At 55.8% G+C, this 19,749-nt stretch overlaps 6 protein-coding genes across 6 annotated transcripts; 3 read left to right on the forward strand and 3 right to left on the reverse strand.

Moving 5' to 3' along the window:
• Nucleotides 1-1,733: 1,733 nt before the first annotated feature.
• On the reverse strand, nucleotides 1,734-3,421 carry CH63R_12651 (Citrate synthase; the record flags this gene model as incomplete). The annotated part of the gene is made up of 5 exons (XM_018307625.1): nucleotides 1,734-2,032; nucleotides 2,095-2,838; nucleotides 2,900-3,093; nucleotides 3,159-3,223; nucleotides 3,314-3,421. The coding sequence occupies 5 exons, from the start codon at nucleotides 3,419-3,421 to the stop codon at nucleotides 1,734-1,736; spliced, it is 1,410 nt and encodes a 469-aa protein (XP_018152042.1).
• A 2,850-nt stretch (nucleotides 3,422-6,271) lies between these two features.
• Nucleotides 6,272-9,178, forward strand: CH63R_12652 (Rpb7-binding protein seb1; the record flags this gene model as incomplete). The annotated part of the gene is made up of 6 exons (XM_018307626.1): nucleotides 6,272-6,397; nucleotides 6,476-6,721; nucleotides 6,985-7,093; nucleotides 7,185-8,436; nucleotides 8,495-8,681; nucleotides 8,732-9,178. 6 exons carry the CDS (start codon nucleotides 6,272-6,274, stop codon nucleotides 9,176-9,178), a joined length of 2,367 nt encoding a protein of 788 aa, XP_018152043.1.
• A 940-nt stretch (nucleotides 9,179-10,118) lies between these two features.
• On the forward strand, nucleotides 10,119-11,736 carry CH63R_12653 (60s ribosomal protein l3; the record flags this gene model as incomplete). The annotated part of the gene is made up of 3 exons (XM_018307627.1): nucleotides 10,119-10,288; nucleotides 10,704-11,078; nucleotides 11,322-11,736. The coding sequence occupies 3 exons, from the start codon at nucleotides 10,119-10,121 to the stop codon at nucleotides 11,734-11,736; spliced, it is 960 nt and encodes a 319-aa protein (XP_018152044.1).
• Nucleotides 11,737-12,007: 271 nt separating this feature from the next.
• CH63R_12654 (Duf1000 domain containing protein) lies at nucleotides 12,008-15,439 on the reverse strand (the record flags this gene model as incomplete). Its single annotated transcript, XM_018307628.1, has 3 exons — nucleotides 12,008-13,202; nucleotides 13,256-15,125; nucleotides 15,319-15,439. 3 exons carry the CDS (start codon nucleotides 15,437-15,439, stop codon nucleotides 12,008-12,010), a joined length of 3,186 nt encoding a protein of 1,061 aa, XP_018152045.1.
• A 649-nt stretch (nucleotides 15,440-16,088) lies between these two features.
• Nucleotides 16,089-16,443, forward strand: CH63R_12655 (Mitotic-spindle organizing protein 1; the record flags this gene model as incomplete). Its single annotated transcript, XM_018307629.1, has 3 exons — nucleotides 16,089-16,169; nucleotides 16,246-16,323; nucleotides 16,381-16,443. The coding sequence occupies 3 exons, from the start codon at nucleotides 16,089-16,091 to the stop codon at nucleotides 16,441-16,443; spliced, it is 222 nt and encodes a 73-aa protein (XP_018152046.1).
• A 382-nt stretch (nucleotides 16,444-16,825) lies between these two features.
• On the reverse strand, nucleotides 16,826-18,669 carry CH63R_12656 (CHY zinc finger; the record flags this gene model as incomplete). Its single annotated transcript, XM_018307630.1, has 2 exons — nucleotides 16,826-17,629; nucleotides 17,686-18,669. The coding sequence occupies 2 exons, from the start codon at nucleotides 18,667-18,669 to the stop codon at nucleotides 16,826-16,828; spliced, it is 1,788 nt and encodes a 595-aa protein (XP_018152047.1).
• Nucleotides 18,670-19,749: the final 1,080 nt, after the last annotated feature.

Below are 19,749 nucleotides of genomic sequence, written 5' to 3' on the forward strand. Positions count from 1 at the left end.
TTGTCAATGATTGCATACCTACCTGCACCTCGTTGGTTGGCTTCCTTTGAGGCCAGAAAGCAAGCAGTCTCCGGCCCAATGGTTGCGACAATGTAGGTAAGCTTGGCCGGGGGCGCTTAGGGTGCTTCACCCTTGGTACTTTGTATCTTCATGGACGGCTGTTTAGACGGCCGCGAGGGAATGTGACCAAGTGAGACGGTGCGGTCGAGCTTGGGATGGCGTCGTCCGTATGGACACTACTACGTACTGTTTCTATTAAATTCAATCTATAAGACGAGACTCCCTTTCCTTCTCCCTGTGTACGTCTGTACTCGCTTCCCGGGAGTGTCGCTATACACAATGCGTAATTGACAGAGAAAAGGTCGGCCAAGACCAGTTCCAGCCTTTGCTCACGGTTGTCGCGTACCAGTCCGATACCTGAAATGATGACTATCAAGAAACCGGTCGTCTGCTGTCGCTACCTTCTGTTCCCTCACCTCTCATCTCTCCTCACCTCAGCCGGGAGAGCAGCCCGAGCTCACAGAGCTCTCCCTCAGCTTTGAGAAAAACAAAAAAAGGGTCCGCTGGCCGCGCATCTCCCCCAGCAATGATCACGGAATGGTCCGTGGGCTATCCGCCAACCACACCAGAACGGGCACTAGGACGGCTGGCCTGTAGCTCCTGCTCAACCCTCCCCAACAGCTCCAGCCTTGTCCCCATCTGGAGAGCTCAACGCAAAATTCCGTGGGGATGTTCCGGACTGCAAAGCCTCAACCGGACCCTCTACAGCAATCCTCTGCCTCCTTGCTCCATTTCCCTCTCTCTCTCCCAATCGGCCACTCATTGACACTCACTTGTTCAATCCAAAAAAAAAAGACAACAAAAAAACCCCCACAACTTTTTTTTTGGCCTCATGCTCATGTCTATCTAACGCATTGCCTTGCTCGCGCCTCACATTTACAGCTGTAGTGTTTGCTTGCTACCATTTAAAAGGTCACCCACCACCCCCCTGCATCATGCGGCGCATCCCTCGGCGGGCCCGTCGCTGTAATTGTTTCTCCTTTTAGAAGAGTTGCATCCTCTACCGCAGGTCCGCAGCCTTCTTTGCCCACCCCGTCGGACTTCAGTTGGGGTGTCTGCGCTCACTCTATCGAAAGGGCAAATAAGCTAACATGACGGGAATGGATGGCTCCAGCATACTAAGTTACTGTGAACATCTTTTGGGATGACACGAACTACTGGTGTGCGCGTGCCTGCAGCAGCCCGACTCCAAGCTTGCGTAGCCCGCGCCCAAACAGCGTGGTCGTGGCGTGTGCATAGTTCTTGATCTGACATACGCGATAACTCACTATCGGCAATTGTTCCCCCCTGCGTCTCGTCGCATCTCCTTCTCCTTCACCGTGCGCTGCGGTCTTCACGAACAGACGTCGTCCGTGTTGGCAAGGGAATAAACTTCAGATGTAAACTTCAAATTCGTTAAGGTGTATTCCGGACGCAAGCCTGCCTCAGCAAATGGGAACTAAAACAACCCAGAAATTCCCGGTAAAAGCAGCCCTTCTCGATATTGTACAAGCGCAGTGCATCGTATCGCCCGGAGCCTTTCTAGCCACTCCGACTGAATCAACACACTGCCTTCCATGTCTATTGTTGATCGCTCGGGCGACCCTGCTGCCTTTTCCGCGCACGCAACTTTACTCGCGTCCGCCATCTGCTCTCCGTTTTCCGCACTTCAATCTCCTACTTCGCCTACACACTTAAAGCTTCTTGGCGAGCTCGGCCCACTTGGCAGTGGAGAAGGACTTGGGGCGCTCGATGGGCGCGCCAAGGGCGCGGTCGATGATGAGCTGGGGAAGGACACCGATGGCGCGGGAGACACCGAAGAGGACGGTGTAGTAGTTGGCCTCGGTGAGACCGTAGTACTGGAGGAGGACACCAGAGTGGGCATCGACGTTGGGGAAGGGGTTCTTGGTCTTGCCGTGCTCGGTGAGGACCTTGGGGGCGATCTTGTAGACCTGGCTGACGAGCTGGAACATGGGGTCGTTGGGCATCTTCTCTGTGCGGTTGTCAGTTTCCTTCTACGGCTTTGTTCGATATAAAGACATGGGGGGCACATACCCTGAGCGAACTTGCGCTGGGCCGAGTAGCGGGGGTCGGTCTTGCGGAGGACGGCGTGGCCGTAACCGGGGACGACGCGGCCGGCGTTCAGCGTGGACCAGAGGTAGTCGGTGATGGCCTTGTCGCTAAGGTCATCGCCGACAGACTTCTTCATCTCGGTGAGCCAGTTGAGGACCTCCTGGTTAGCCAGGCCGTGGAGAGGGCCGGCCAGACCGTTGAGACCAGCGGCAACGGACAGGAAGGGGGAGGACAGAGCACTGCCGACCAAGTGGGTGGTGTGGGCAGAGACGTTGCCACCCTCGTGGTCCGTGTGGATGGTCAGGTAGAGACGGAGGAGCTCAATGAAGTCGGTGTTGTTACCGAAGCCGAGCTGGTTGGCGAAGTTGAACGAGTAGTCCTTGTCCTTCTGGACGGGGGCGACCTTGCCGCCCTTGAAGACGTTCTGGTAGATGCGAGCGGCAATGGTGGGCAGCTTGGCAATCAGGTCCATGGAGTCCTCAAAGGTGTATCCCCAGTAGTCCTTCTTGTTGACACCCTTGGCGTAGGCCTTGGCGAACGACGAGGTGTGCTCGAGGGCGGTGACGGCCAGCGAGAACTGGGCCATGGGGTGAAGGTCGGTAGGGCAGTGGTCGATGAGCTCCTCGACGAACTTGGGAATGTCGGAGCGGGCGGCCCACTCGGCGGACAGGTCGCGGACCTGCTGCTCGGTAGGGACCTCACCGGTCAGGAGAAGCCAGAAGAGACCTGGTCATCATCGTCAGCACCAATGAATGCCGGAAAAGAAGGTCGCGAAACCTAGACTTACCCTCAGGAAGAGGCTCCTTGCCACCGGGAGCCTTGGGGAGGAGCTCCTGGCACTCAGGGATGGTCTTGCCGCGGAAACGAATACCCTCCTCGGCGTCGAGGACGGAACCCTCCCAGACGAGGCACTTGATGCCACGGGCACCACCGTAGACCTGGTCGAGAGTGACCTTGTCGATGACCTTGGAGCCATGCTCTCTGCGACGGCGAGATTAGCGGATGTCGAGGTTTGCGACAAGGCAGCTCAATGGACCACAACTCACTTTCTCAGAGCCTTGACCTCCTCAATCTTCTCGGGGAGGAGCTCAGCGAAGCGCTCCTTCAAGGTCTATATGCGAACGTGTCAGCTTCACACGATACCCGAGGTTGGGGTGCCCGGCCAAACGGGGGTGGTACGGCGGAAAGGCGGCTGGCTTACCTGGTTCTTGGAAGAGTAGCAGCGGGCAGCGTTGAAAGCAGACACCTTGAAAGGGGAGGCTCTGAGGGAGGTCCTCAGAGCGGAGGAGGAAAGACGCGCTACAGACATTGTGAGAGTTTCGTGAGGCTTCGGATACTGGTGAAGGTTGAAGGTCGAAAAGGAGGGAAAGAAAAAAGCCGCAGGTGATGGTAGAAAAAATATGAAGCAAAGGCGCTCTTGGACCGGGGGTCCTCTCGGGGGTCACGTCACAGATGTGTCCGGGACTACCTACCAACAAAGTACAGCACCTACCCCAGCGGGCATACGGGTTGTTACGGTGAGGTACATACGCTAGCTATTCTGGCGCCAAAGGTACATCTGGCACACCCGGTTGTCCTGTAGCGCACCCCCAACGCCCGTCCAAGTCTAACCATGGAATTTTCCCTCGAGCTCCCCCCAAGTTCCAGCTTGCCCAGAATCCAGCGGCTGCAGGTCGAGGCCAGACTGCAGAATATTCAACGCCATAGCGCAGTATTTGCGACGGTATGCGGGAATTGAGTGAGAGGCTCAGCCGCCATCCGGCACTCCGTTGACCTCCCTTGAGACAGGGAGGTCTTGATCCGCTGGGACGGAAAACCTCTCTACCTGACCGTCGATACCTCAGCCCTGAGGTACTAGGTAGGTAGGTATAGAAAAGGCCACGAGGGTGAAAGCAAACGCCCGGAGAGACGAGCAACCCGCGAAAAAGATACGTACCGGGAAAGGTGCAAGATACATCCCCCAACCGCGACTCCAGTCAATCTGTCCTGTCAATCTTGGGATCTCACCTCTGCTGGTTTTGTTTAATATGTCCCCGTCTTTTTTTTACGTATCTTTTGGTCCCACTGTGAAAAATCACGTCCAGCCGCGATGTGAGACTCGAGTCCAGCATTCGCTCCAGTCTCCAATTTTGTCTCCTGTATCCAGTGCCCCGTTCTCGAGCGCGAAAAGCCGAGATGGATGGATGTCTGGGCGGCTTCTCTCGGAGTACCCGCTCTTCGTCCGAAGTTCGGAATGCCTGCTTCGTGTACCACGACATTGCAGGCTTGACTTTGAGAGCGTACGGATAGGTATTCGTAGCCAAAAAGCGTCTCATGGCGAGACTGGAAGGTCACCGGATGGCGGGTATGACGACGGCGCCCGTGTATTTGGGATGTCGGCCCGGTCACAACGCGTTCGGATTCAACCCTCCTCCTCTGGAGTAAAGAAAAGGGCACCGCTTGTGCCTGTCTCAATCATGTCGTGAACTCCGTAGCATCGGAGGGGCATCGCAGAAGCCAATTGACGACCTGACAGCAACCCAACGCTCTCCCCCGAGCCCTGCCTCGCCCGTCTCCCGCCAGCTCCGAGCTTTCGCGGCCCGCCGTAGGTCTGTTGTAGAACCAGTAGCCAATAGAGGCCACGGATGCAGTAGACCCTGTCACCCTCCTGCCTGTCTGGGACGACACTTCCAACCCTGGCAGAGCTCGACCGCCTCATCCGAGGATGCTCATCTTGGCCAGGGCGAGTGTTCCGTTCGTCCACAGCCAAGGCGGTTGACGATGTTTTCCGGCCGACGCTTAACGGCGTTGTAATCGCATGCTGTGATGCGAATAGTAGCTGATGCTGGGTGAGTAGGGTACTGTCCCAAATTCCTGTTTGGTGCGCGGAGCGTGAAGTACTTAGCAATTCTCGCAGTGCTCCGGGGGGGCTTTCACTTGGGAGTTGCTGTGTTGCTGGGGAACAGCCTTCTGCTTCGGACAGTAAACAATCTGTAACGGTGCGGATACAAGAGAGCTCCGTCGCCAACGAAGACTCGCCTACCCGCTAATGTCCGCCCCGGTGTCGCAACTTGTTGAAGGGAGCTCTGACCAATCCAAGTGGCAAGCACAGAAGTATTTCCCGTTATTTCCACGATGTCGCATTTGGTCGACGTGCGGTAGAACCTCGGCCCAGGAACCGTCATCTCGCTACGAAGAAGGTCATCGAGCTGATTTAATGCCTCAGGCATGAGAACACGATCGTGTGACAGGCACATACATCTTTCCATTGGCCATTGTGCCGAAAATAAAGCGGTAATCACTGACGCAACTACCACCTGCCATCTGCCATGCCCGAGGCTGTTTCTGGGAGGGGCCAGCAGCTGCTTCCATGCACTGTCCAAAGATGTCACGGCTCCCATCCCGTCTCCACTTCTGAAATTCTTCTTTCCCAACCACACATCATCACCACTCTCCCTCACTACCTGTCTCTGGAACAACTGACATACATCCAGCGCGAGCCTGCATTACCATCCGCCCTAAGCCCAGGATAATTCATTTCATCGAGACTGCCATCGTACTTTGAAGCGCATCGTATTCTCCTTCGAGATCGCACAAGTCCCATCGTGGGTGAAGCCACAAAAAAAAAAAAGGAAAAAGTAGTAGTCCAGGCGACGACTCCTGCCATTTGAAAGATCTCCTCTGTGACCTTGGACGACTCGTCAAAAGGCGTCGCGCGCTCTGTTCGTCCCAGTAGAGAGTCATCCAAAACCCCAGACTCGGTTTATTCGTACATTTAGAGGTGTTGTTCTACAACATTCGGGATTATCCTGCCTGCGGTCCGTAAAACAAACCAAATCGCAACAGCTGTTGATCGAGGGAAAGAGCGACCGACCGAGCCGTAGCTGTCTGTTGTTTCCTCCCCATGGGACCGACTGTGGCACCTTCTTCGCGTTGACTCCTTCCTCTTTCTGGGCCTCGCGTACCTCCCTTCCTCCTGCGCGACCAGTAAACCGCACCTCGCGCAGTCCTCCTTTTTCCCACAGGTCGCAAAGGTGAAGGCACTTCTCGCTTTCCTTGCTGCGCACCGTCTCGCCCCTCCTACTTTCTTCTCCCACTCGTACTTCGCAACAAAACAACGTCTGAAGAAAGCCACCGCCATCGCCATCGCCATCGCCGTATTTGCACCTCAGCCTGCAAGATGGCTACCGCTGCCCCTGTCGTGGAGCTTGAAGCTGCTCTCAAGGCAGTCTCAGACTACAAGGCTCCTGGCGTTACAGGCACTCGCATTGCTGCTATGACCAGCATCTGTGTTCAAAACGTTCAGGTACGATACGATATTTGACTCGCCATTGCATCTCAAGTGGCCTGGTGAAGACTAACCTTTATTTTTCTTCTCCCACAGTATGAGTCGGTCCTCATTCAGAAGTTGTTCACCTACCTCAAGATGGCAACCCCTCCCTACAAGCTCGGCATTCTTTATGTTGTCGACTCGGTGATCCGCAAGTGGCGTGAACAGGCTCTGTTTCATAAGCAGACAACCGACGAGAACGCTGCAGATGGCACTTTTGGTGCTGGTGTGTACCGACTGACTACGCTTATGCCTAGCCTCATTAATGATGTGCTTCGAATTTTGCCTGATGGCTACAAGGTATGTATTGAATCCTGGACTACCAACGTCCTTTGTTACAATCCTCTCCCTTGCGCTCCTCGTGGCAGCACAACATCAACCGTCAACCAAATTCATGCCACCAGCCAGTCTTTTATCTTCCACCACTGTCTTACCTGGGACGCAAAGATAGACAGGACTACAGAAAACCCTGTATCTGCATTTACGCATATCCTGCTTTCCCTATTTTTAGCATGCTACTTACCTAGACGATTCACTCACTTACGATGCTTTGCTTTCTGTAGGACAAACTGAATAAGTTACTGGAGATCTGGCACAAAGGCGGCACTTTCCCACCTGAGATGATAGAGTCATTCCAGTACAAGCTGGACATTACGCTTGTTCCTGCTCCGAGTATGTACTCCTATCTACAAATCAAGTGCTGGCTTTCATCCTTTCGTCTGCCAACCTCAGCACACACATTCTGACTCCTTTGATTGCTCAGTCCTGTCCTACACGCCGGAGGGTAGCCCCTCCCCAGACCTGGTCGAGCGAATGGGCTACAACAGACCAGTGGCTGCGCCCTCTGCCCCTACCCAGATGTCTGCGCCAGAAGCCACCGACATCCTGGCCAAACTCCAGAAGCTCGCGAAAGCCTCGCAAGAGCAGAGCCTGAACAGCATCCAGAATCAAACTCATGGACGGCCTCATGATGGCGGCCACAACCAGACTTATGGGCAGCCTCAGCATGACGGTCAGAATCGCCACAACAGCCAGGGTCATGACAACGGCCAACCCCATAATCTTGCCCAGCCCCAGATTCCTGTCCAGGCCCAGAGCAACTCTCAGGTGCCGTCTCCCCTGCAGGAGCTGCTCTCCAAAATCTCGACTTTCGGTCAGTCGCAGCCGCAGCCGCAGCCGCAGCCGCAGCCGTCGGCCCCTTCCATAAACTCTCAGCAGTCCTCTTACTCTATGGCTCCCTTGTCTGGCGGCATTTCTGCTGCACTAGCTCCGGCTCCGGCTCCATTGCCCTTCCCCCAGCTTCAGCCTCAACCTAGTGGCATGCAGTTTCCGGGCCTTCCTCAGATGTCTCAAATGCCTCAGATGCCTCAGTTGCCGCAGATCCCTCAATGGCCGCAGATGCCACAGATGCCGCAGATCCCCCAGACTACCCAGCCCCTCGCTGGTATCCCTCCCACCGCCGTCGATCAAATGACGATGTTTCAGACGCTTCTCAACCAGGGTATCACCGCCGAACACTTGGCCGCCATGGTCGCCGCCGTCAACGGCGGTCAGAGCGGTGCTGCTCCCGTTGCGCCTCCTGTTTCTGTGGCCCCAACCGTGACCGCTGCGCAGAACTACTACACCTCGGGACAGGGATATGGCGGCTCTGCTCAGCTCTACGGCAACTCTGACCACCATCGGTACAATGACCGCGCGCGATCCCCGGACCGGCGCCAGGGTCGCTCTCGTTCGAGATCGCCCGGCCGCCACTGGGACCAGCGCGGATCGTCGCGAGACCCCCGTGAAAATGGCGCTGACTATAGTCGTCGCTCTCCCGACAGAGGCCGTCACAATAGTAGAGACAGCCGCCGAGGCAGCGACTACCGTCAACGTAGTCCGCCTCCGAGCCGAGATGGCGGCCGCAGCAACAGTTCTCGTCACGGTTCGAGCGATAAGTGGATCGACTATGATCAATCTCTCCCTGAGGGCCACATCAAGGTTCTTAGCAGAACCCTCTTCGTCGGAGGTCTCAAGTAAGGACTGCTCGGGCACGTGCATTGTTCGCGGTAGTAGTGACTAACAAAACAATAGTGGTATGCCAGAGCCTCAGATTCGCGACATCTTCAGCCGTTACGGCCAAGTTCAGACGGTCATCATTAACAAAGAGGGACGTCATGCCTTCGTGAAGATGACAAACCGCCCCGACGCTGCCCGTGCCAAGGCGGCCATGGAGAAACTGGCTGAACAGCGAAGACGTGGTGGTACCCCGCCGCTCCGAGTAAGTAACACAATTCATTCCGCCGAACCATTCTAACAAACGGTGTTTAGGTGAGATGGGGCGTGGGCTATGGTCCTCGTGATGCTTGCAACTATGGCAAAGGGGTCAGCGTCATCCTGATCGATGTGCTCACCGACGCAGACCGCAAGTGGATGTTCACCGCTGAGTATGGCGGCACTGGCGGCAAGCCCCTCACGTCGGGCATGGTGGTCGAGGAGCCTGACATCGAGATTGGCGCTGGTGTGTCTTCCAAGGCCATCAGCAAGCACATGAAGACGGACAAGAGCGGTAACAACGGTCCTCGTTCTACCCGTAGCGGACGCGCTGCCAGCCGTGATGATCCTGGCCACTGGCACAGCGGCCGCAATGATGCTAAAGTCTCTGGCGCCAACGCCCAGCCGCTTCCCCAGCAGTTCCCATTCGGTATTGGTACCTTGCCCAACGGCATGCCTGCGTACCCTCCTGGCTTCGCGTTCCCCGCCTCCAAGGGCAACTAATTCTCTTTTGGTTCTCTCACGTCCTTAAACCCTTGTATATGGGACGGATACCAGGATTGCTCTGTATTTTGGCGTCTTTTGGCCTCTTGACTTCTTCGGATTGGCCTGCCATGACTCACGGCACGTTTCACGGCTGTGCATTCACGCGGCGTTCACTTGGCGGAAATGGTAAAGGGACTGGAAAGGGGAAATACCCGCATCAAAAGCATTGAACTTGCATTGGAGAAATGGGATGCGGACTCACTTCCGGCATCCACAGACACGATATCACTGGACTTTGGGTCATGAGGGTTGGTAGCCGGACTCTGGGTCTTAATAGACTACTGCCTCACTCATGACCTGGCTGTAATGTAGCTTGGCCTTGACAGAAAGGACTCACCTGGTCTATAACAGTTTCGTATGATGATTTTCCTTGTATGTGATTGTTGGATGCAATATATGCTTGACTTTAACCTGCCCTTCAGTCGTCTAGTGCCCTTCAAGGACTCAGTATCTTTGGCAATGCAATGGTCGACGGTGTGATATCTGCAACAGGGGAGTTTGACAAAAAGACCATATTCTAGACCCTTCAACTGTCGTTGATTAAAAAAGGAAACCACGAGATGAATTTGGTGCTGTACTCCATACAAGTTGTAGTACCAACTTTACCAGGATTCCACTCATCTGCAGACTCCCTTGCATACACCGACTTATCTTTGTCATTGGACTGTTCAATGGAGTATACTGCGACGACCACGTACTTTCTCAAGGACTGCAGGTTCAGAGTTCCAGCCAAATGCAACATTTGTTCTTCTTGCTGCAAAAAGAAAATGGCAAAGGATCTGCAACTCGTTTGGCTTCCTGATGAAAGACAAATCGATCAGGCCAAGGGTTGACGTCGAAAAGTGACTGGATATTTTCCTGGCCATTATGAAGTGGAGTAGTTGATACTGTGGCACGCATGACCTCTTCAGAGCTGTATGAAGGGCAGAAGCCCAACCAGAATGCTACTCAAGCCCAACCAACAAGCCAGGACACCAGGGAGAGAAAGAAGATACGGAGATCCGGGGGTCTCCTGGGTCTGAACTCAAAATTGAGTATGGTCGACTCCGCTTACGAAAGGGGGGCAGCGTATGTTTAGGAACCCCTGCTTTCTGGCCACCAACGTCTATTTCGATATCGTGTAAGCCGAAATAAGGCAAAGACTTGCAGCCAACACCATCCCAAGGCCATCCAGGGCAGCTTTCGCTCGAGTAAGTAGATCTGCTCCCTAATATCATGCAAAACACCGTAGAAAGCGTTTTAAATGCTAATGAAAGTGTGCCGAGGAAATGTCGGTCTTTATAGTGGTCGTCGTCGGCCGTGGTGGAGGATCGGCCAATCACGAGACCGGCCCCGAAGCTTCTGGGCGTGCCGAAAGTGGGGCCGTTTGTCACTGCAAACGCTCAGCACTCATCGGCGAAGCGAACAGACTCTCCCTCTCCTCCGCTCTCACCTCAGCTGTCTCCCTCATTCCTCGCGAGTTCTAAACAAATTAATCGGGCAGAAGGACTCTGGAGCGACGACTCATTCGAAGTTCAATCCTGAAGCTTCTTCCCAAGCTACCCCGCGAAGAGGCCATATCATTCCAAACCCCACCCACCACCACCACCACCACCACCATCGCCAAGATGTCTCACTGCCACGATGAGCACCACGACCACTCCCACGGAGGCCACGACGAGCACGACCACTCGGATGACATCACGCCCGCCCTGCAGCACTCGCTCTATGGCCACGTCAACTTTGACGAGGTGACGGCCCTCAACGAGTCGCAGATCGGCAGCGCGCGCGCCGTTGTCAAGAAGACGTGGGCCGAGCGGCTTGACCCCGAGCCTGAGGTCGTGAGCGACGCAGACGAGCAGCTGCTGGTCAATGTTCCGTGAGCCTACCCAGTCTGTCTCCTTTTCACACCACGTTACGTGTCTTGGCTGTTGGTAGCACTTGAGGGGACTCGCATTTTGTGATCTCATTTAGAGGGGGCTGCCACCCTTCATCTTAAACATGTCATCAAACTCGCCATCATTGCACACCTCACTTGCGTACCATTCGTCAATACCGTCCTCACCCGCGGCGCCCTTAACATTCATAAGCCAACACCCAAAGGCTAACACAACATACCCAGCTTCACGGGCCAAGTAAAATTGCACGCCCTCCTCCTCCGCACCTCCGACTCCCCCTCCGCCCCGCGGACCCTCAAGCTCTTCGCCAACCGCGACGACCTTGACTTCGCCTCCGCCGAAGACGCCCACGCCACGCAGGAGTTCGAGCTCTCGCGCACCTCGCAGGTCCAGGAGATCCCCGTCAAGCGCGCCCTCTTCGGCCGCGTCCAGCGCCTCACACTCTTCTTCGTCGACAACTTTGGCGACGGCGACGAGGACGAGACGCGCCTCGGCTACCTTGGTTTCAAGGGGGAGTGGATGCAGCTTGGCCGCGCGCCGACCAACATTCTCTACGAGGCGGCGGCGAACCCGAGTGATCACAAAATCAAGGGGACGGGGGTAAATGAGGTTGGCGGGGGGATCGGGGGACGCCAGTGAGGTGGGTTTCACTCGTGGAAGGGGCACAGCATCGTAAATGTGTGTGTGAGAGAGAGAGAGAAGATCAGACGGTTCAAGAACGGCGGTTGATTCTTATTCATCGAGTTTCGAAAAGCTCATCCAAAAAACGGGGGGGTATTGTGGTATCTCCAACACAGTCCAGCGCTTTACTTAGAAACAACATGGGTTGAAACACAAAACAAAATCGAACAAGGCTGCAAAGTCCCATCACGTTCTCGAAGGGAGAAAACAACAACAAAATCCGGATCTTTCAAAAGCCAGACTTTCTCTTCTTCTTCTTCCCCGGTGACCGCATCGCGTGCCGGCCAGACACGGGCTGCGATAGGACCTGTGGCACCTGCGACGAGAAGGCGACCTGCGACGACGGCACCACCGGCGGCACCTGGCTCGATCCGATGACGGGCGGGGCCAGCTTAGGCAGCGGCTGCGTCGCCGGCGGTGGTACGCTCTCGGGGCCCGTCCCTGGCCCCGAATCCTCCCACTCGTCCTGCGTCCCGTACGTCTGCGAGGAGGTGGCCGCGGCAGAGGATCCGAGGAGCTGCGATCTGCGCTTGCGGCGGCGGGACTCGGCACGCTGGCGGCGCTCATTGATGACGTCGATGTGCTTCGTCGAGGAGGCGAGGACGGAGGAGACGTAGTCGTCGGCGCTGGCGCCGCGGGCGGTGGGCCAATACGCGAGCACCGAGTGCTGGCGGGTGGGCGGGTTCGTGATGTCGAGGTCTTCGGCGAGCATGCTGAGGCGTTGGAGGGCGGTGGACGGTGATGGGGCGCCAGTTGGCGGTGTATCGGCCTGAGAGGCATCCATGGATTGAGAAAAAGTGCCCGAGGAGGGGAAAGGGAAGGGGATCGAGGAGGAGGGGGCGTAGGGAGATTGGGACCGGGCGCCTTTGGAGGGCGAGAAGGAGAGTCGTTGCCCGAGAGCCTGGCCGCGTTTGGTGGGCGAGAGCGAGATTCGTTGGCTGAACGGCTGGCTCAGCTTGGTTGGCGAAAGTGAGAGTCGTTGACTCGATGACAATTGGTTTCGCTTAGCCGGAGACAGCGAGAAGCGCTGGCTCGATCGCTGGCTCGGCTGCTGAATTGTTGGTTGAGGGGGCGGTTCAGGAACCCAGGTAGGAGGCCCACTTTCCTCGGTGGGAAGATTCGCGTCAAGGATCGCAACGCCAAAGAGGGAGCGGGCGATGGCCTCGGCCGTCTCGGCCAGGATGACATTGCGAGATTGCCGTGCTCCCTCTGGGAGGCCTGCTGGACCCCAAAGCTCCAAAAGTTGGTCACGGATATCCGCCAACGGAGCTGGCCTATCCCCGCGGCAGAAATACTGGTTGATGATGGGTTGAGCGACGATACGTTTGGTTTGGGAGCCGAGTAGTTCCTGAAAACGCGAGTCCCATGCGACAACAGCCTCGTGACTGATGGGAGGTGCCTCAAATGAGGGTTCGTACTCGTGTCTGGCACTGGTCAGTTGCTGCATTCTGTGTGTATCGGTAGGAGTCAGATTTACAAGGTGTGCAACGGAATGTAGCCGCCCTCAGTCTCCAGACAGTTAGCGGCCGCCTCTTCAATGGCCTCAAAGATAGACAACGGCCCCTCGATGGTAGCGTGCTCCGATGCCATGATGACGGATTCGATAGAAACCGTGATCCGCGACATGAAGAAATCGAGGTTTTGGCTCCTTGGCCATCGTTGCTGTATTTGCTGAGAGTTTCTTTCTTGTTCGATCTTCATGAGCTCCTGGTATCGGTTGGCACGACGCTGTACCAACTCATCCATGTCGCCCAGTCCGTCAGGTACAATAAAGGTGCCCTCAAAGTGCTGCAGAAACTGCTTTCGCCTCTTGTTGTGCACCTGTCTCCGTCCATCTCTCGACCATTCGCGACTTTTGTCTGGAGGGACGACTTCGAGGGCTGGGACTGCCGAGATGGCAAGGAGGCTTCGGCTCAGGCTCAGGTCTCTGCCGAGAACGAAGAGTTGTTGAAACTGGACCTGTTGATCCATGTAGTTTGCCCCTGGCCCCTTGGGGGCTGCGGACGAAGTGGTATGCAGAAATGCTGGTGCAGGCCATACAGTTTGTAGCTTTGGTGGGTTGTCACTGAGCCTTACTATGTGATGTTCGAACTGCGGCAATCCTGTTTCCTCAGGGATGGAGAGCCAGTATACTCCGACCTCTGGCGACTTCTCCGAGTAGAGGTATAGTGCGCACGTCCCATTGCCCGACCCATGGCCGCCGTGATGTACGGTCAGCCTTAAGGTGTCTGCGTCCGAGCCCCGTAGATGTGAAAAAGATTGGAGGACGGCAAGACTGTCGGATTTAGCAGTGGCTGCTCCACGGGAGGATGTCTCGATCCAGAAAATGTTTGAGCTCGTGAGTATGAACAACTGGCTTTGACTCAGTGGGTTCGACTTCACGTCGAGAATGCGGTCTGGTTCGTTGGGTCTGAGAATCGATAAACTCTCACGGAAAGACGGGTTCTTCATATCGACGACCTCAAATTTCGTGCGGTTCCACAGCAAGAGCTTCTTTGACCGCGCCGTCAGAGCAGCTAGGTCATTGCCTGTATCAGGGTCTTGAACAGTCGGCACATCCCATAAATCGACCCCAGGGCCTGCCGCGCCAATCCACAGCACGCCGTGGGGCTCCGGGCGGAAAGCCGGCGAGTCTTCGTCAGGAAGCTGCTCCGTAACGCCTAGTTGGATGTGGCCGCAATGTCGGAGTTTGGGTCGCATGCTGGCGGATCCCACCATATCTCGACCCTTGACATCCCAGACGCTGTAGTAGCCGCACTCATCTACGATGGCCAGTTGGGGTGGCTTTTTCTGAGACCCGTAGCTGAAAGACACATCAGAGTGAGCGAAGCCGCCAGTCTGCTCCGAGGTGATGGTAAGTATGGGCTTTGGGTTGATCCGAGACGGGCGTTCGATGGCCTTGTCGATCCCAGGCGGGCGTTCTGAAACTGGTACCTTGTGGTACTCGGGCTGGAGGATCGTGGTCGAAGTTCGTTTCTGTACCAGCAACCACCTCGTCGGCTCAAATCGTACTAAGCTCAGCGCGGCCTTGATTTGCAGAATTGGAGCACCATCGTGTGACCACAGCACCGATTCCTCCCGGTCGTGTTGGTCAATGCTAAAGATTTGAAGCGCCGGGCTCTCGTTCTCACCCCAATGCCAGTCGATCTCGTCGATTTTGGATAAGCGCAGGAGCTCGCCCGACTCGCCCGCAGCCATGGCCAGCACGGGGACCGGCACGACCCGGGTGTGGTTGGTGACGTCCGCCATCTGAGTGATAGCCAACAATGGTTGAGTCGTGGGCGTGGCTTCGGGGCGCATGAGCCTGGTGAGATCTTCGGCTAGGAAGCTTGCGGCTTCGGAGCCGCCTATGAAGGCCTCCGGGTGGGCGTTAAACAGCCATCGTTGCTGCACTCGTTGAGAATCCCAAACCGTGGAGGAAGGCACTATTTCTGCGGACCTCGAGGCGGGAAAGAGTGATTCCGGAGGCTGAACGATGCGAAGGGCTTGAGCTATCTAATGTTAGTACTTTGGAAGCCGACTACGAGTGGGCCGGCTGACCTTGACCCGGAACACGGCTCGTGTGCAGCAGCGGCGGTCCATCCTCGAGACCTTCATGAGGCACGACGGTAATTCTCGGAGGGCCGTACAAGCGGCCGGTCTCTTCGCGTTCGTCAGCCATTAGACCCGTTAGTTTCCCGTAAGTCCAAGCGATATGTCCGTGAGAAAATGAGCATGTCGTGAGAGAGCGACGGCGTGTGCTTCATCATGCGAAGAAAGGGTGGAGGGAGCAGCCGAGACGGACTATTGGCAGTCGGGGACCATATGGACGGACGGATTGGTCGGTGCCTGGCGAGACTGAGTGTTTTTGATGCAATAAAAGCAGCCGTTCAAGAAAAAAGAGCCGACGACAGTCGAAGTAAATCGGAGCTCATGACGATAAAGCAAAATATGAGACAGTGAGGGACCGGATGAGGGAGGCCGGAGGCGATACTGGAAAGCAAAAAAGTTCGGTCAGTCGCGGCTGCACCGCAAAAAGAATGGACTCTCCACCCATTTCCGGCAGCCAGGCTTGATCCCTGCTTACTTGCAACCTGTGTTCGTTCGCCCGGCGCGTCGACGCCAGACGCGTTTTCGATGGTGCGACCCATGCCCAAGGAGCACACCAAAGATACCTACTTAGGCACTCAGACCCGCTTTTCTCTAAACACCCTGAAAGGGACCTCACTCACCCAACTCTTCGGCTCTTCGCATCATTGTCTCTCCCTAACCCCCCGCTGACACAACACCAATGAGACCATTAAACTGAACCATCAGATCGCCCACACGACATGCCTGCCGACGACCGAAGCGGCAAACAGGCTGCGGCCCAACAAGCCGTCGACATTCTGCATGAGATCTCTACCATTCTCGTTAGTCCGCCCCCGAAAGTAGAACCCCGATGCGCAGCGCTGCGCAACTCGCGCTGACCTTGACCGTGTGTGAAAGAACTGCCACTTGGATCGTCGCACACTCTCCATATGCATTTCAATGATTGAGAATGGAGTCAACCCCGAGGCTCTCGCCGTAGGCATTTCATCTTGGCCGTTCGAGTTGATGAGGAGACTGACTTGGCCACCGTAGACTGTTGTGAAGGAGCTGAGGAAAGAGTCTCAGGAAGTAGACGCACAGATCGCCTCGCGGTAGATATGAGGAAAGATTCGTCCTCATGATGTAGGGCTTAGTACGAAAGTCACGACAGGGCGGGACGGACAGGAACCACGGGTACAAGGCGTTTGTGGGCATTTATTGGATTCGTTCAACTTTCCAGTTTGTCTATTATGGAAACTTTATGACCCAGTCTCCATGGGCTACGACAACAAGACCCAACCTCCGAGGCTATTGAAATTTGACCACCCATCCTGACAACGCCGAATAAATCCCGTAACCACCTGAAGATGCTCGCAATGACCGGAAAACCCCATATATCCAACCTTGAGACGACTACACATTCCCTTGCGCCAGCCTTTATACACCCGCTCCCAGATAGACCTCATTGCCCCAAATCGTAATTGCGTCGTTGCCGAAGTTATCGATGTCCGATGAGCATGATCTCGTTCTCATAGTCATCGTCATCATCCTCGCCCTCGGAGTCTTCCTCATCCGTATCTGTCGACATTGAACCGCTGTCGTCAGAGTTATGACGGCCCCGACCCCAGAGATTGAGAATGTCATTTTCCGACTCCTCATCTTCTTCCTCGATCACCCCGCTCGCCAAGTTGGGTGGTAAGACAGGAGGCGCTGGTGAAGCTGATCTGGCGAGCCGATCCACCATCAAATGACGCGCCTCTGGGCCGGCATGGGACGAGTGTCTTCGCCGACCGACCTGTGGCACTTCCATCCTGGCCGGCGTAGCAGCCTCGACGGCTGCCGGGCCGGGTTGTGCTGGCGCGACGACCGTCGGCGTAGCGGGCGTCCCGTCTCTTCCGCTGCTGATCTGAAGCTCGACTGTATTGTACGAAGTGCAGATGGCGCATTTGAGACCGAGCCAGTGGTAGGGGACCGAACTTTTCCCGCTGCAGTCGTTACACAGAACCGTGGCCCGGGTGTCCCGGAATTCAGGAGGCATCGGTTGAGCCAGGATGGCCAGTTCCAACTGACGGAACTGGCTTTGCATGTTGAGCAAGCTCTTGTTGCAGATGGGGCATTTATATGAACGCAGCATGTGTTCGTCGTAGCACTTCTGGTGAATGCTGTGGCCACACCCCATGAACACAACGGGCTTGGGAGAAGTGAACATGTACTCCCCGCAAATTGGGCAATCGCAGTCCGTTGAGCGCTCGATGCACTTGTGAGATTGCTGTATAGATACGGAGATGCATGCACAACATTTCTGGAAGTGTGTGTTAATGGCGGGTGTCGACCATCAAAAGAGCGAGAGTCACGTACCTTGCAGTGGAAGAAGTCTTTGCCGATGCCTCTTCCACGCCTGCAGATGCCGCAGTCGTTGCAGTGGTAGATGTTGTTAGTCGGATGGTCGTCCCAGAGCTTGCAGACATTGCAGTAGTAGCGAGCCGATGTCCCTCCGCATTTTATACAGGCCTCGGATGCTCGCTGTGGATGGATGCAGAGCATACATAACATGTTTTTCGTTGCTTTCCTGACGAGGGTGTGGTCCTCAACGGCGTCATGACAGAAGCGGCAAGTGTACCACTTGTGACAAGTCGAGCATTGGAGCTTGACATTGCGCCGGTAGTGCTGACAGCCGAGGACCAACGCGCTCTCGGGCTCTTCTCTTGTCAAGAGCTTAGGGGGGGCAAAGGTCGGGCGAACGTCGTCTGCGGTCAAGATGAATTTTTGCGGCGAGGACGGATCTCCAGGAGATTGCTGCCAGAATTTCAAGGATTCGAGGGGTGCCGGAAGCGGCTGCTCCCACGCTTCGCCTGCAGATATCACGCTGGCTGGCACATCGTCTTTGCGCGCAGTGTCTCGAGACTTGCGGTACCCTTCCATCAAGGCTTCGTGCATAAGTCGGGCCTTGTCTTCAGCCGCAATCTCCTGGGACTGAATGCCGATGAGACGCCTGCGCAGCGCGCCCATTCCATCGTCGGCAGGTAGAGACTCTTGCGTTGTAGGAGGCATCGGTACGGATATAGGAAAGGATGAGACTGGCGCAGTTGCTTCGGGGGAATGAGGGGGCTCGTCGTCGACAGTCGTTGGTAGCGTTGAAGAACTGAAAGGTCGTGTCGTAGCGGATGGGCGTGGCGCATCAGGTGCATACCGGATCGCAGGAGGCAGCGGCTCGGTCGTGACAGTGACGAGGTCGGACGAAGCCTCGCGATCGGAGACGAATGTGGTTCTCGATATCTCAGAAAATCGGCGAGCTTGCCGGAGGACCGGGTTGATGATGAAGTCGGAGACCAGAGAAGACATTGGGGGGTCTTATGCCTCTTGGACGTGAGTCGGGGGACCGAGCCGGCTAAGTAGAAAGTAATTCACGGCGGTGAAACTCAGTCTACATCCAGGGCGACAAGAATCGGAAGGAGGGGAGGCGAAGGTTAGTCGGGGTGCGGCCGGGACGATATTTGAAAGGAGCAGTGGTGCTATTGGTACCGGTGGTGGTAATGGGTGGTGGTCGGTGGTGCTTGGATGTGGTACGGTACCGGACGATTGGATGCAGCAGCGATGACATAAGGCGTTCGAGACCCCTAATGCAACCCGGTCTCTTGCGTCGGCGACGGCGTCAGCGGAGATGGTTCCAAAAGTGGGGAGGGGGTGTTAAACTGAAGGGGAAGAGAGAAGAAAAGAGAGAGCGTCGAAGAGTCTCTGGGGCCAGTATCGACATCTGCACCGCAATGGGATTCGGAGTGGAAAGAGTTGTCAGCCAATGTCTGTGTGTGCCTACACTAAGAACGGTATGTGCAGCCAGGAGGGGAAACGGGACGGGATAGAAGAAGAGATGTGATGGAAAAAGACATGTGATGGACCTAGGTTCCTAGAGATACCTACCTACCTATCTCGGTACTCCAGGTGCCTTATTTGGGTACAGAGTACATTACCTACCTACCTAGGCACGTAGGTACCGCATGCAGCTTCCATGGTGTTGTAGAGGCTTGACTCGGCAGGGGCTGATCGGCCGCGCCCAGCCAAGGACGTGGTGACACTGAACTGGGCCGCCTGTCAAGGCAGGCAGCCAGGCTGTAGCGCTGGACTCAGTGAGTGAGGTGGCCCGCCCTCCTCCCCCTTTTCGTCTCTGCCCGAGGAAACACTGCTTTCTGCAGGTCAAGTCGCATCGGGAACGGCTTCCTCAGACGAGAAGCTGGACAAGTACAAACGGATACATACGTACGTGATTATTTAAGACACCGAAGCCAAACCAAAAAGCACTTTGAGATGATGCAAATAGGAGATTGGCTTTCGGGGTTGTTCGAGGGCCAGGTTCCAGTTGATACAGAGCATGTCGGCGGCGTTATGACCTCTGGCACACTTGATCCACACTCTTTTGATGTGAAT

Source organism: Colletotrichum higginsianum, chromosome 9 (genome assembly GCF_001672515.1).
Source record: "Colletotrichum higginsianum IMI 349063 chromosome 9, whole genome shotgun sequence".
In the NCBI taxonomy this organism is placed as follows: Eukaryota; Fungi; Ascomycota; class Sordariomycetes; order Glomerellales; family Glomerellaceae; genus Colletotrichum; species Colletotrichum higginsianum.